At 41.9% G+C, this 15,516-nt stretch overlaps 1 protein-coding gene across 1 annotated transcript; it reads right to left on the bottom strand. All coding sequences in view use genetic code 11, as the record gives it.

Annotated features, from left to right (window-relative positions):
- Nucleotides 1-6,386: 6,386 nt before the first annotated feature.
- On the bottom strand, nt 6,387-7,976 carry EGR_03970 (Protocadherin-23; the record flags this gene model as incomplete). Its single annotated transcript, XM_024493219.1, has 2 exons — nt 6,387-7,283; nt 7,935-7,976. 2 exons carry the CDS (start codon nt 7,974-7,976, stop codon nt 6,387-6,389), a joined length of 939 nt encoding a protein of 312 aa, XP_024352318.1.
- Between the last annotated feature and the right edge of the window lie 7,540 nt (nt 7,977-15,516).

The following is a 15,516-nucleotide window of genomic DNA, read 5'->3' as shown; positions in this document are numbered from 1 at the left end:
AGTAAAGAACGCTTTAAATCTTTATTACTGTAAATAGCGAAACAACCTTTCAATTTCAGTTTGGAACTGAGGAGCTGTCAATTAAATGACGTTTTTTTTACTGTACATCTGATCACGTCGATCTTTCCAGTCTGGCGAGGCTAGTCCTTCACACTGGTGTTCTAAGCCATTGATCAAGTTGGCTAGGCTAATAGCCTTTCAGCCTTTCCATGGGTCATATACCTTTTAAAATAAGCTTGACTCGGTTCCAGAGCCGTGGTTACGGAGGCTTCATTTAACATTCGGATAGCATTTAGAGAAGTTGTGGTGTGGGATAGCCGAACGCACTGCCCGGAAACAGGCTGAAAATGATTTTGGTGTTGAGCCACTCAATCACGTTCATGAAGATTCTAGATTTCATAATGAGCAATAACATGCTCCTGTTGACTAAAGTAATTAGGGATGAACGTGCGAAGAATTAAAATTAATACAAAGTAATGTTTAACATCTGCATCAACTGGGAAAGAGGAGCCGTGGAAGCTACCAAGTGAATGAATTTCCCATGCAAAAATGCATTAACATATGGCTGTCAATCTACTGCCTATTATTTTAGTCTTCACTTTTTTTACGTACCTTAACGTGATGCGCACTTTGTTTGCTAGTTGACTGATTGATTGACTAGTGGTAAGAAATAGTTTTAGGCTGTTGCATTCAAACGTTATCAAAGTGAATGGACACGTCTTTGGCTATATCCAGACGATTTACTACCCACCTTACGCCTCTAAGACATCTCTGGAGGATCGCGTCTACCTTATTTTCATCGTAAATCACTCACTTACTGGAAATCAAGTCGAAATCGCAGTTGGTTCAAAGGTTGAAATGCTTCAAGTAGCTTTCAGCTCTTCTTGCAAAGTTGAGCCAGCTTATTTAGCTGGCTTGCTTAATAATCTCCGAGACGAGTAAACAAGTTAATGTAGTACTTCGATTGGTTATTTAACTCCTAGTTTCGGTCACGAACCACTTAGGGGTTCCACCACTGTACTCCCCGCCAGACGGCCTGGCCTTCGGGCTATGCAAGCAACCCCGAGCTAACCTGTACTTCAACAATACTTATTCTGTCCGCTTATCATGGATTCCTTCGTCTTCAGGGAAGTCTTAGGGCGTCTACATTAGCCTTATTTTACACTTTGCAAAGAAAACTAGCTTCAATTTTAGAAAGTACTTAGGATAAAAATGTCCCAGAAACAGGAGTTTTCATCCTCCAATTTATTTTCCTCTCTAAAATAGTGAAATTATTCAAATAAGCACAATTATCGCAGCGCTAAGTTATATTTAATGGTTAAAATGGAAGTGTATAAGAAACACTCCTCAGATATTATTCTTCACATTACAAAACACCCTAATTGACTTGCAGAACAAACTAATAGCTTTCGTTTTAAACTATACCTCAATGGAATTAATGGTTTCATAATCTAAAATCCACGAGCTACAGACGAATACTTTCCAATTTGTTGTGAAATTAACAACAAACGTTGGCTGTGTAACACTTTTATTGTTTGTTTAACTCTCGGTTTTGGTGGCGGGGCGCCTAAGGCTCCGCCATTGTATTTCCGCTGGGCGGCATGGCCTTTGAACCATGTCAGTAGCCTCTACCCCCTCTGCATGTCGCCAATATATATTCTGCCCTAATATTATGGCTTCTCCGCCTTCAGGGTAGTCTCGGGGCCCTGGATTTACATTTACCGTGTTTACTAAAGATAATTCTTAAAATACTTTTGAAATTTATCTTTAATCTGGATAGGCATAGAGAATTGTCGTTGATCTTGACACCGTGATATTCCCCACTTCCTTCAAACCAGGCCGAAAATATAAGACAGGCTGTGCAGTCATTGCCTACCTTACCCAAAAACACCTTGGCGATTTTTTTCGATGCACACCTTTTTTTAAACCGATCACTGCGTCCTTGAGGCTGCATTCCAAATCGTGTCATCCCAACAACGTCTACTTTGCTAGGGGACAATTGAAGGCGATTAGTTTTGTGCACAAATGGACGAAAAGCAATGGGTTCTTTTGTGGGGCTTATTATTCCTCTAATTGGAGGAACCTGAGTTTTTGGTACCGATTTCACCAACAAAAAGGGCGATTTTTTGGAAGCTTTTGCTTTAAGCAGTGTAGCTTAATGAGTGGATACATGCAATGCATCAGTGGAAAATTGAGAGCCTACTTGAATCTGCTCCTTGGTCTGAGTGAGGCCTTTAAAGAGATGCTTTTGCCTTAAAGCTATTTACCGAATCTCAAATGCAGTTTCTCCGTTTAACTAGCACATAGGTTAAGTGGTTGATAGCATGGTGGAAGTATTTCGCGATAGACTAAATTTTGGGTCAAAGCAAACGGAATGGTAGAAAAAATGTTTTTGCGCAAAACGGATGATGATCCGATTACATGAGTAAAGCGTTAGTAAAAACTAAATTTCAGGCTTCACATATCTGAAGAAATTACACATAAACGAGTTTAATTATCAGTTAACCTAATCAGCAAAAGCAGTGGGAAGTAAGCCCTAAATATCCCATTAACGGTTCACATCCCGCTCGTTTTGGGGGAGAAAAAGTGTAAAGCATTTCACTTTGATATCCCTGAATGCACTTCTGAAAAAAACCTCAATCGCTACTCCTTTTATCCTACTTTTTACCTTAGCTTTGCTTTGGATTACTCCGAGGTACCAGAATATTTACCGGCTAAAAGAAGCTAAGAATGCGTGAGTGAAGGAGAGAATTATACCTCCACCTAACCCTGAGGGTTGAGGTGAAATTCGTTTACATAAAGAGTACGGACCGACTGGCTAGATGACTAACTGAGACCGGATATACGTAATAATTATAAAAAGGATACCGGAAATAAGATTTCTGACTTAGCGAGTTAGGTGCAACTCCATCCACTTTTTCGTTAAGTCATCTAATAATCAACTCCATCCATTTTCTCCTCTGTCCTTACCACTTGAGGCTGAGAAAAGTGTCTCACCGGGTACGGCGTTATTCATGTCAAGTAATTCAACTTAACGAGGTCCTACTGACGAAATCCAATCGGCTCTGGGAGTATGAGGTGAATGAAATGTGTCCCTACTTTTCCAGTGTCCAAACATTTTTGGAAGGGAACGCATACGCCAGTATAGCGGCACACATGAGGAGCAGCGATGGTAGAGCCCGTCGTCAGTTTTGTTGACGCATTCTGCAAATGTAACGACTTGTTTTGGGTCCACGCACCAGGTCCGTGAACAAACGGTAAGATACACTAGATTTGTTACTTTAACTGATGGCAAAGCTAATTAAGACAAAAAAAAGTTATAACGCGGTGAAACACAATGTGGTTATTTTACCCCCATTTGAATAAGCTCGCTATCCGCAAAAGTCGTAGAAACAAGTCATAAAATTAAAAATGGTGATAATACACGTGAGTAGAAAATTTGGGGCTGATTTGCTTTCCCTTATTATTAAATAAGTATTCAAGTAGTGGGAAAAAAATTATTTCGTTCATTCAATGCGACTGACTCATTTCAAGTAAAGCTGTCAAAGTTCCAATCACCGACTCGCTCTTCAAAACATCCAAAAGTGAATGAGGTCGGTGTCATAAGCGTAAAACAGCTCAGAAATAATCTTTTCGTAGACGAATGACAAATCTGATTCGATTTTAAACAAACCTAGGCTAATCCTGTGAATAATCTCTTAGTTGATAACAGTGAATTACAAACGCCAAGACATGAAAGCCACACTTACACATTTTCACACAAATCCCAGCTATATTTATTCATTCATCCTAGTGTTTCACCAACAAGTGTAAAGCTTTGACTTCCGAGGATGTATCATAATGACCGAAACGTTTTAGAACAGCCTATCTGGTTTGGTATCCAGCACACACTGACTTTTCGGTAGTAGAGTTATTCATGAATGGTTTCAAGGTGTTTACTGGTCCCACAGAAAACAACGCTTCATGAACACGTTTCAACAATCCAGCATATGATTTTCCAAGCTTTGAATGCTCACAGTGTTGAATGAATGTCAACCCCTTTGGATGGGAATGGAGATACCGCCTTCCGGATCTTCATCGACTTGAAGATTTAGGTAAGACAGTCTTTGAATGTTCCAGCCCTCTCATCGTGCCTTGCTTGAAGTCGTCAACTGATGAGTAAGTATCCGTAGACTGTGGTGATTCGCTTTCGCTGATAGGAAACTTCTTTCATTGCCGTGCTTGCATTCACTCAATCCTCTACTCATTTACACTTCTTAATGCTTTTACCTGCCATGCTGATGGCCGGAGGTTAGACTGTACTAGCTCACGCCATTTCCGACGTCTATTATAAATAGTGGTGCTTGAACACACTTGCTACCTGCTGTTGTATGTGGTGGCGAAACGATAGCATTCCTTCTAGAAGACTAAATTCCAAAATGTCCACTTAACTTGAATGTCATTCACCTTCCTTTTTAAATAATTTAAACTCCTAATTCAACTGTTGGTCTTTTGCCTAATTTTATTCATCACAACCTCGGGTAGAGATCTTTTGAGACGTTGATTGATGGCCAGTCGTGTTAATTTATCAGTTTAATTAGATGCCACATTATCCCAACTTGCTTAGTGGATTGACAGTTAGGATAAATTAGAATGGTTTAGTTAATTTACCGATTTACTTAAAACCCCCTAATTGATGCCCCTGTGAAAAAAAGACCAAAAAAAGTAGACATTAGAAGAGTTTTTTCAGTCTTTCCCAATGGAAAGGGAAAGAAGGGGTCTCTAGATTGAGTCAACGGTTTTTACAGACCCTCTTTGGAGTCATGGCATCGGTGTAGTTTCTGAAAGGCGTTGTCTATTTCGCAAAAGTGAGAAAGGACAAAATAGATTTAGTCCATGCTAGCGTGAATAAACGAGAGGTCTTCAGTCAGCGGCTAGTTTTCTTCGGATTAAATGGAATACGAGATGAATATTTGAACCCTCGCAGACATTATATGGACGCTTTAGTTTTGCAGATTTTGCACCGATATGGGATGTAACCTCTTTTATAATTCAAAAGCAAGAAGACGGTGGGAAAACATAGTTATTATACCGCAGGAATTCGCATGATGCGATTGCATATTTCATTAGACTGTGTGTGGGAGGTGTGGTAGTCATCCGTGATTCGCAATACGGAAGGGGGGTCCAACAAGTCCTCCTACCAACACAAAAGCCCAGAAAGGGGTTTCCCTATCACTCAGGCAGTGCAGATTCTGTGCACTAAGAGGAGTGGAGGGGTAGCCTGCTTCCACTGTCCTCCGTTCGTGTTGCCGTAAAGTTGTGGTGTCCGGTTGGGCAAAAAATCTGAGCTAATTTAATTAATGCCCAAGCTATTACTTGCGGTGCTCTGGTGAGGGTAGCTAAATTAACTAATTGAAGTAGGAAAACGATGTAGCCAGGGGAAAAGTCATTCAACTTTTGTTTCTGGCCAAGCCACACACGAGGATTTTGTGTTTCCAAATCGCTAACGAACTCGTAAGATTATCAAGATGGGGAGAGAATAATAAGATGGTCAACTTTAAAGTATCTGAAATCAAAGAGTGAGTCTGTTTTGTTATACCTAAGCCGGACAATGAACCCAATTGCGCACCACACCTCTAGAACCATCATGGGCGATTGATCTGTTCATAGAATCGTCAGGGTACAGAAGTCAGAAGTGGGACGTCAGATAAATGGATTCGCAAGGCAGGTGCATAGGGATACCAAGAGCTCTCTACTTTAGCATCAGTTCGGATGCGAGCCGCCAAAACGCCTGGTTATAGGGACCATTGTGATGACATGGAAGACTTAACTTTACTGTACCATCACTTACACTATAATAGATCTACTTTGTGCTAGACTACGCTACCAAAGGACCACACTTGGCCTTCGCTCTCCGCAGTTTCAGGCATAGATTTGGCGGATTGAAGGTCCGTTTATAATAAAGCCTTATCTTGATCTGCATATTCCAAGAATGGCTAGAGCGTCACAAAACATTTCGGGAAAATTGTAATTCCTCTGCGAATTGCCCACTGGATCACCTAAAAAAGTGCTGGAACTACGATGCGTCTTCAACGTTGATTTACAGTTGTTTAGTCATTTTGCAGTAAGAACTATATTGAATGCAACTACCTCACCATCAAACACTTTCTATTTTTAACCCTTATTGACATTTAAAATGACTTCATAGTCATACAAATTCAGTTGCCCTATCCATTGCTTGGCACTTGTTGTTCAAAAAAAAGTACTAAATAGTGATAGAAAGAAATACACACCCACCCTATTAGATGCTTACAAAACTGCTTTTAGTTGAGTTAGAACTTCCATCTGGAAATGAGTATGAAACTTGGTTTTACGTTGAAGAGGAAATGCGTCATGGCAAAATCCAGTCAGATAATCAACATACCATTGGGAGCTCCTACAGCCGCTCTATGACAGCTGTCATCCCCCTTCAGTGTATTTCTTGTGACCGTCACGTAGGTGGAGGTCGGGTCGATAAATGGTGGTGGCTGCGACGAGACGCCGTAGATCTTTTTCGCAATCGTCGAGCCAGGACCACCACCACCATTACCTTCTCCGTCTTCTCCAGCAAACTGGAGCTCAAATTCAGCACTTTTCAGCTTGGGTTTCACCGCAGTAGGGCACTGCCTCCTCGACTGTTCTGTTAACATCCGTTTCCGCAGACAAGCGGTGACCAGAAGCACAACAATGAAAAGAAGTGCTGCCACCGCCGCTACCATAACTGTAATGATGATTAGAGACTCTGTAGAGATGAGATTGTCATGATCTTGTTGATATTGCTGTAGCTTGCCGCTCGACAGATGATTCTGCTGATTAGACCTACTGCGGACCACCTTCTGCTCCCGATAAGTAGCGGAAGTGTGAATGGAAGGTGTGTTGGGTCTAGACAGGGTTGTAGAAATTTTCGAGTTGTGCAGCGGGACACTTAATCCAGATAAGCGCACATCAAGAACTGCTGTCGTGGTGCGGGCCGGTTTGCCTTGGTCTGAGGCTCGAAGGTACAAACGAAAGGTCTTAAAGGAGAGCATTCGGAGACGGTTTTCGAGGAGGAGATTCGTTGTGGAGGTGCTAATAGCGGTAGTTGAGTTCGCCTCCTGTACAGTCGACGTTGATGATGGGGCAGATATTGGAGTGGCTGTGAAGGGCCTGCTTATGTACAGACAGCCCGTTTGTTCATCCAGTTCAAAATGGCCCTCCTCATTACCGCTAATGATAGAGTAGGTTACCTTTCCAAAGTCCCCTTCGTCGTTATCTGTTGCATTCAGCTAAAATAAAAAAAGGAACAAAGAAGCACTTATAGCCCGCCACTTCTAATTTCGCTTTGGACAAGTTAGACATGAACTCTGCAGACAAAAAAGGTAAAGCTATCAACTTTTACGCCATTACTACTTATTTCATACTTTTTCTGCCTTCGTAAATCACACTTGCAGATAGCTGTACGTATGATTCTGACACCAGATTAATCATCTAGCAAACCCCCTTGCTTCGGGAGGGTAAAGACGCACGTTAAGCAGCCTCTTCGGTAGTCATGATATGGAATGTAAGCACGCCTTTGAAGCCTAATTATCAACCCTCACATTTTAGGGAGGAAGGTTTCCCACAAGTGCTCATCACATTTTTTTTTGTACTGAAGGGAACTATTGGCGTTAAATTTAACTACGCGATTTGTCCTCCAACGTGACACTGTGATATCCTGTCCATAATCATAGACTATCAAGCCTCCCCTTCGTTAATAATGAACTTCCCCTCTCACGTCTTCAGGGATGGCTTGGGAAAATACATTGGTGACTCCAGAACTCAGCATATAAGTTTGACCCAAGCGAGCAAAAATCCTGATTTCTTTTACTGAACATTAAACCTAGACATTTAAAAAGGCAGACATCTGTACTGGATCACTGAACGTGGGGACTCCAAACCATGTTGGCCACTAAAACCTTTCCCAGTCTCGATTTCTGCATTATGTCCGACAACAAGAAGGAAGGGGATTTAGATAAAACGGAAAAATTCTTTAAGGAAATGCATCAGACCCAGTTATAAACAGCAACTAAAATGACAACACCTTATGTTGCCGCCAAAGCAAATGTTGCCACCGAAAGCGGGTGACAGGCGGGATGTGCTTGCAGTAGATCATAATGAAGTCTTGGGTACTGCTTCTTTGATAGGTTTCCGATTCACTCCGCCTTGCAGAGAAGACAGTTCCAGAATCCCAGCTAATTTCACTACCTCACTATTACTAACATGGCGGGTAGCATCTCCTCTATGATGCGATTTTATCATATCATATGCGTCCCTGTTTCGCAATAAGCTGACGCTCACAGAAAAATTCTAATGAAGAAAGACCCTGAAGGAAGAAGGGGACTCTACAGTAAGACGATATTCGCTGTAATGATATATTTAACTAAGAAAACTCTCCGATTTCATGTGGTTAGGTCTCCACTTTGGTATCATGGGGCTGAGATTGCGTTGAATCAACTTACTGCACTCTATATAGTAGGTACAAATACACATTTTTTCTGCTAAATAAATTGCCCTATTCTAATCAGAGCTATTTAGTGGTGTCTGTACGACTTTATTTATTTATTTTGTTTCATGGACACTTAAGACTCCGCCTCCGGGCCATGCCAGTAGCTCCTTAGCCCCTCCCTACGTCGATAATACATTTTTTACTTAAGTATTATCATTTATCTTCAGGAATGACTCGGAGTGCCAGTTTGGTCGCAGCAATCTAAGGTATAATTATCATTATTTCTACTACTGAATGCTAAATTTTAACGTGACAGAAGAAGGGCATAAGCTGTGAATGGGATAATCCGTGACGAACCCTAACAGAAGGGTTGGAAATGACGTCTGCCTACAGCAACTGCCTCAGTCCTGTGTTCTGTAAGAGAGCTATTTTCAACTTAGGTGACACTAGTTGTGGCTGTAAACTATTAGAAAAAGTTGTTACCGAGCTGACTACGGTACTTGTATGGTGGCAATCAAGTGAACAAGCGACACACCCCCCACCGCTCTACTAGCTGGATAGAAGCTAGATGGGTACATAGCTGGGCAGCACTGAAGCGAGAACAGAGAAGCAAGGCGAAAAGACATCAATTCTTATCCCCACGAAATTGTCTAAACTTGTTCCTTACTGAATGACTCTGCTTATAGGCCAGTGTTCTTACGACTAGTGATGGCAATAAGGGAAGACCTGCACATTGCTTCTCCTATGCAGTTCCTAAACAAAACTCCAGATTCAGTAGAAGTGCCAAGAGGAATTAGTGATGTAGGCACCTACTCCCTGTAATGATGTACAAATATGACAAGTGTTTGCTCATCCAGCAAAATTATAACGTATCTCTCAAACTCAAAAAGCAAATAATGTTCTTTTTTAAGGCAGAACCCTACCTTATTTTTGTTTTCAGATTAGCAAGGAGCAAGCCACACCACGAGGCAAAAATGGGACCACCCATATGAAATTTCCATGATTAAACGCGTTTGCAAGCATTGATGGTGGGTTACCTGGATGTACATATCTACCGGACACATCTCTACGCATTACCCAAGAGGTATTGTAAAAGGATATGCAAAATTATATGCACGAGTCAAACTCCGTTTTATGATTTCTGCTTTTGCTTAACGGTGTTACGGGAACCGTTGCATTTTAATGAACGAGGAACATTACACTTCGGTATGTTCATGGTCACATTTATCATTCACAGGTACCACCAATAGGACTGCAGAGAGGACGTTCTAACATATTTTGATGATTTTTCTCAATGTTCGATTCCGTTTTTGTTTAAAATTCCCCGCGTAGCAGAAAATGAATGCTAACTTGGTCCGACACATAATTTGCATGGAAAATGTTGAAATGATTGACCATCCCAACGACATCAAATACAGCAACTTGCATTCCAGGTTAGGCTTAGCATAGTCCAGGGATATTCAGTTTTTTGGAAAAAAAGGAGTCTGTCCACTTTAGCGTCATGGTTAACTAAAAACATTTTGTAATGTCAATACCAACTGAATGGTTGCACAAATATCCGCAAATCAGTTTTCTTAAGCAGCCTTGACAATGCCTACCCAGCGAATGTAAGAAACGTGGTCAAAAAGATGGTCAAACGAGGATCCAACATCGACTTTTGCTGTCCATGAACCCACAACTTGCCCAAGTATCCGTAAAACTGGCATATGACCTTCTTTTGACAAGTTTTTTTTTCTATAACACCTATGATTTTCTCAAGATCAAACTGAAAGTCGCTGGTGTTGAACAAAAATTAGGTCTGGTGTAGCAGAAAAAATTGGTAGCGAAAGTTTGGTCCTTTGAGCGTGTGATTCACTACTGTATGCGCTGGACGGGTATCATGGATACAACAGCTGTGCATGTCCAACATGTCAAGGTGTGAGAATGAGTTTTTTGAGCGATCTATCTCCCCTGGATGGCTAAGCAACGCCACTTTTTGTCACTCCAAAACACAATCAAATATTTAAATAATCCTACTTTGAATTTAAATTTGGTAAAATGGAAATGCATTAACCGAGTTTTGTCTACAGAAGAAGATGTTTAGGCGGGCCTAAGAAGAGGGCTTTCACATTCGATTTAAATGTCACTTGAGATGTTTCCCTAAATTTGGGTGGAACGGATACCGCGTTATTGGAGAAGTAATCTTTTCTGATTTTAAGTAGGAGAAATTAAAATCTTACCCAATTCAATCGCGCAATTTAAGTATATGTAAATATAAAGCATACGAAGCATTAAAAATGAGATCTTTAAGTTAAGAACAACTTCCTAGGCGTTGTGATTGAGAAATCATCTGGTGCTTGTTAATCCTTATAGCACGTTAATTGCAATAACTTCCAGAAATTTATTCCAGTTATTCTCTATGCACCTATTTGAAGTTACAGAGCACCGTCGTTACGCCATAGCTACCACTGATACATTGTCTATAGATGGAACCATAAAAAGCTTACAATTTAGATTCGATCACTTCGTCAACTGAACCACAACACAGTTTGCGATTCCAAAAACAATTTGAAGGGCTATGACATTCAAATATTATGCAGAATGCTCTTTATTAAATATTACTCATGGTTGTGGCGGTTAGCGACAAATGCTATTACTCAGTTGACAAGTGATAACATTTTGGGGTAACTCGTTTCACTGAGATGGAGTGTATGCACGGCCCGCAGACCCATTTGGAACTGCCACCCTTTTCCCACTCTCTCTGTCCCTCTCGCATACAAACACACATACCTTACTGCCAAAGCGGTCTAATTTTTAACTTTCTGCTGTTACTGCAGTGGTTGCTGCCGCTGCCGCCACCGCCACACATAGCGTGCATCTACTAATTACTTTTTTATCTTCTGCGGCAGGTAAGGCTACTGATTCACGGAACGGTCGGAGCGGCGCCTTTTCCCGCTCCACCTGTGCCTCCACCGCCACCACCGACATACAACAGGTGCCTACCTGCTGCACGGCCCTGACTCCGTCGTCGCGGTGGGCTTTATCAGATTGCAGCAGCTGTTAGCGTGCGTGGACCCGCTCCCACAAGCTCTCCTGCCTCCCCTTCCCCACACTGGTAAAGTGGTCAAGCAGCGGTGGCGGCGATGGTGGCAGTGCACTTTGAAGCAACGCCCACCGACCGACTCATTCACCTGGGAACATTCTGTTCTCTCAGGAAAGCGGTTTTTTGCTTATCGCATTCTCCCTATCCTCTCCGAACCTGATTCTTGGGTGGTATAAACAATGCCTTGCGGGCACCATGCCTTGTTGTTTGGACAGGCAAGCATTGTCCCATACATCCTATGATTAGTGACATTAGCTCCGAGTCGCGAAAGACAGGTTTCTTACTGAACTTTCAGCATTCCTAATTCGTGGAATTGTTGTACTGACCGCTATTTCTATCCATAGGAGTTAATGGAAGATTTGCATAAAAAGTGGTAGAACTAGCTCGCATCCCTCTTCCTGGAATTCACTCCTACTAGATTATAAACAAATGTAAAAGTCGTGTTAAATTAACACAATCGTTTGAATCAGCAACTTTTTCAGTGTCAACGAAGAGGGGATTATAGCTTATGAAATGGACAAAAGGTATTCAAAACACACGGAACTCTCCTAAAATCTTCCACTATCCAACTGTGATTGGAATTTGGCGGAAGTATTCCATCGAAACATTCTTGGTCAGAGGCCTTATGAATCTGGAAGTAAAGGCGTTTCAAGTAGTGTATGGAGATAGATTAAGTAGGTACCAATTATTTTGAGTCTTTTCAAATCTGACGCAACTATTTTTTTTCCTGTGAGGCTTCATCTGATGGATTAATATTTTATTATTCATAAACTAAAAAATACTACCCTGGACTCGTCACTGAACATTTTGGCATCGGGATAGAGGGAGAGACCTCGGGTTTATAAATGCCATATAATCTGCCCAACGAATGGACTAATTTACCCTGCTCTCAAAACTAGTCAATCAGCCGTTGGATGATTGGTAGGGGTAAGCATACCCCCATTTCAATTCGTATAGAAGATATCCACTTACCATGCCACCCTCGCTATGCTGCATCGCATGCATTCATTCCACTTAGTCTACGACTGTGTATCCCGCGTGCGTATTTATTAAAGCCCCTCAACCGTGTCCAACTGATCTGTGACCCCACTCAATGCCTCTTGCCAATCTTGCAAGCATTTACAGAATTAAAGCAGTTGAGGAGGAGGAAGAGGTAGGACCGGGCCGTTGCTTCATTATCGATACATGCTCGTGTGGCACGCCCACCCACCCACACAAAACAGCTCCCAGGAGAGACACAATTTAATCTAACCGCTAACAATGTTTGGGTGCTATATTAACGCCATTGAAGGAGAAGGAGAGGGTGGAGTCGGACGCGGGTGGCATAGGATATGGGTCGGACATCATGCGGATTAATGCTCTATCCAGTAATAAAAGTCACGCTGAAGGTGTGTAGTGTGATCCCTTTGTGCCTATTTGATGCGACTGATTGTGTCCCAGTGTCACTCTATCAGAAAAGCAGCTCTGGCTTAGAGGTCTTCCCTTGTTACCAACATACTTATTCCCAACCCCTCTTTTTCCTTGTAACAAAGGCATTGAGAATAATTTCAAGGCTGTATTAGTGACAGAGCAATGAGTAATGGTTGAATTTTTTATCCCTTACAAGGAATATATGTACGTCTATTGGTGCTTCAATGAATTCCTTACTGTGAAAAAAGTAGCATTGACAGGAGGCAGCCATTGCAGTTTTTTGGTCACAAGAGAAGTGTCAATTTGATAAATATTCATATTAAAAGTTATGCGGCATAGGAAGGGATGAAGCGGAACAGAAAATGGGTGCTTTGGAATCATCCCTAAAGTGACTGCTAGTGCGGGTGGTTAGAAAAAGTGTACGGTAAATGAAATTTGAAGGCTTAAGGCTTCATTCATGTTGCAGGGATGTATAAACACCAAATAGTTGGCTGACTAATAATGAATGTCACAAAGATGTAGAGAATTTGAATTAGGACGATTCTTCAAGCAGCTCTTTTACACTTTCTGCTTTAAGACGATTTGCTAAATCCACGTGTTGCGGTAATTATGCAGTTTCGCTGAAAACCTCTGGAAAACGACTGCTCAAAGTGCTCTAATAACAGGGGAACGGGATGGATGAAATCCACTGAAGTATGGAGGAGCCATCATTATCTTTTGGTCCAAAAACCTTTCTTGTGTGCTGGAGGCTCACCGTATGATGCCATTTTTCGCCTCGTGAGCAAGTTTTTTATCAAACAATCCCCGTGTCGGCAAACAGGCAAAATTACGGGGAGCTCAAGGTATAGAGGTCACAATGGGAAGAGAGCTGTTCAACAAAAACGTGTACATTCAATTTTTGCATGTTATTACGCGATTTATTCAAACCTCCCGTGACTCAACAACCACATCAGCAAAATGGGACCCCGGGAGTTCCGCGTGGGCTACCCTCGACGACTGTAGATCTACATCCAGACTGGTGTGAGGACGTCGCTAAAGCTAATTCAATACTCAGGATCCATTTTCTAAACACTTTGAGTAAATCAATGGCTTTTTTATTCACTTCTCATTCCAAAAAACCAGACCAATGGCCAAAAATTAATTGCTGGATTCAACTTCCGACCAGCCGCTCAATTTTTCAAGAAAATTATCACCCAGGAGAAGTTTCTTAATTTGTCGCATCGTTCACTAGTCAGATATTTACCAGCCGCACACTTAAATGGTGTCCTGAATTACATTGAGTCATAACAGATCTCGCATTCCAAAGTGGCAGAATTTTTTCGCTTGATATAAACGTTTTGAAGGCACGTTGTACTCCTAGTACCCTATTCCATAAGCAATAACTTAAGCGCCTTTTCTTCAGCATTGTTAGCAAATTTACTTCAGTGGGCTGAGTGTATATACGAGCATACTTGCTTGGGAGCGAATGACGGTGGCAGATGGGCGCACGCGATGCTGAGACTTCACTTGGCTGAAGCATGTGACAGGGGAAGGGAAAGAAGGAAAGGTGCCCGTGTAGACCATTAGAGAGAAAGTGAGAACGAGGGCGAGAGAAGTATCCTTCCATATTGCCCCCACCTGCCCCCCTCCCCCCTCCTCGCCTTTACTGCCTTCCGATCCCCTTGACTGGACCGGAATGGCTAGTGCCAAGCCTGGCGCCTTGACCGAGCATGCATTTGCGGTGAGTTTAGCGCTCGCCTAGCAGCCGCCTCGCGTGACCATTTTGGTCAGCAGAAGGGCGGGCAGGTGGGTGACAAAGGACTGGAGGGAGGGAGAAGTGGCCATAAGTTTATATAATATACATAAATATATCCACATATTTATTTATACTTCCATTTAATTTTATTGCCTTCAGCCATGGAAGCGATTGAATTCACAGGGCGTGCACGTTAAGTTCATTTACAATCCAAAAGTACCTCACTTTGCCAGGATGTATGCAAACATAAAACGCCAAAAATTTTTACATTTAGTCCTCAAACAAATTTTCCCGAGCAGAACTTGTGAGAAAATAATTTACCTATTAACCCCCATGTCTGTGAGGAACTTAACTTGAGGGATGCTCAAAATTCCAACAGATCTAACTCCTTCTATTTGTGAAGACATGACCAGGCGGAAGTATGCCTGTCACCCAAATATATCCATTCGACCCGGATAGAGTTTGACAAAGCGTCTGAAATCTGAAAAACTGCAAAACAACAGAAGAATGCAGATTCCTGCTGAAATAACTTTCCTTCCTGATCCGTCAGGCACTCCTCTTTTTCAAAAGCATCGACCTTTTAAATAATGAAGAATCTCATCACTTAGGAATCGTACCATAGCTTAAAACCTTGGTTTAAAAGAAAAGCACAGGGTCTACCGTTGAAGCTCACATAAATGGTGAAATTAGCAGTAGACGACCCCACAGCTTCCTCCTGAGCAGGAGTACGAACAGCCTCAGTATTTCCTTTTAACTTCATTAGTGGTAGTTGTAGGACAAGAGGGCTCTGCATTTACTTACTTTTGA

The sequence above is a fragment of the Echinococcus granulosus genome (assembly GCF_000524195.1).
Source record: "Echinococcus granulosus chromosome Unknown EG_S00023, whole genome shotgun sequence".
Taxonomy (NCBI): Eukaryota; Metazoa; Platyhelminthes; class Cestoda; order Cyclophyllidea; family Taeniidae; genus Echinococcus; species Echinococcus granulosus.
This window is presented reverse-complemented; position numbering and strand designations above follow the sequence as displayed.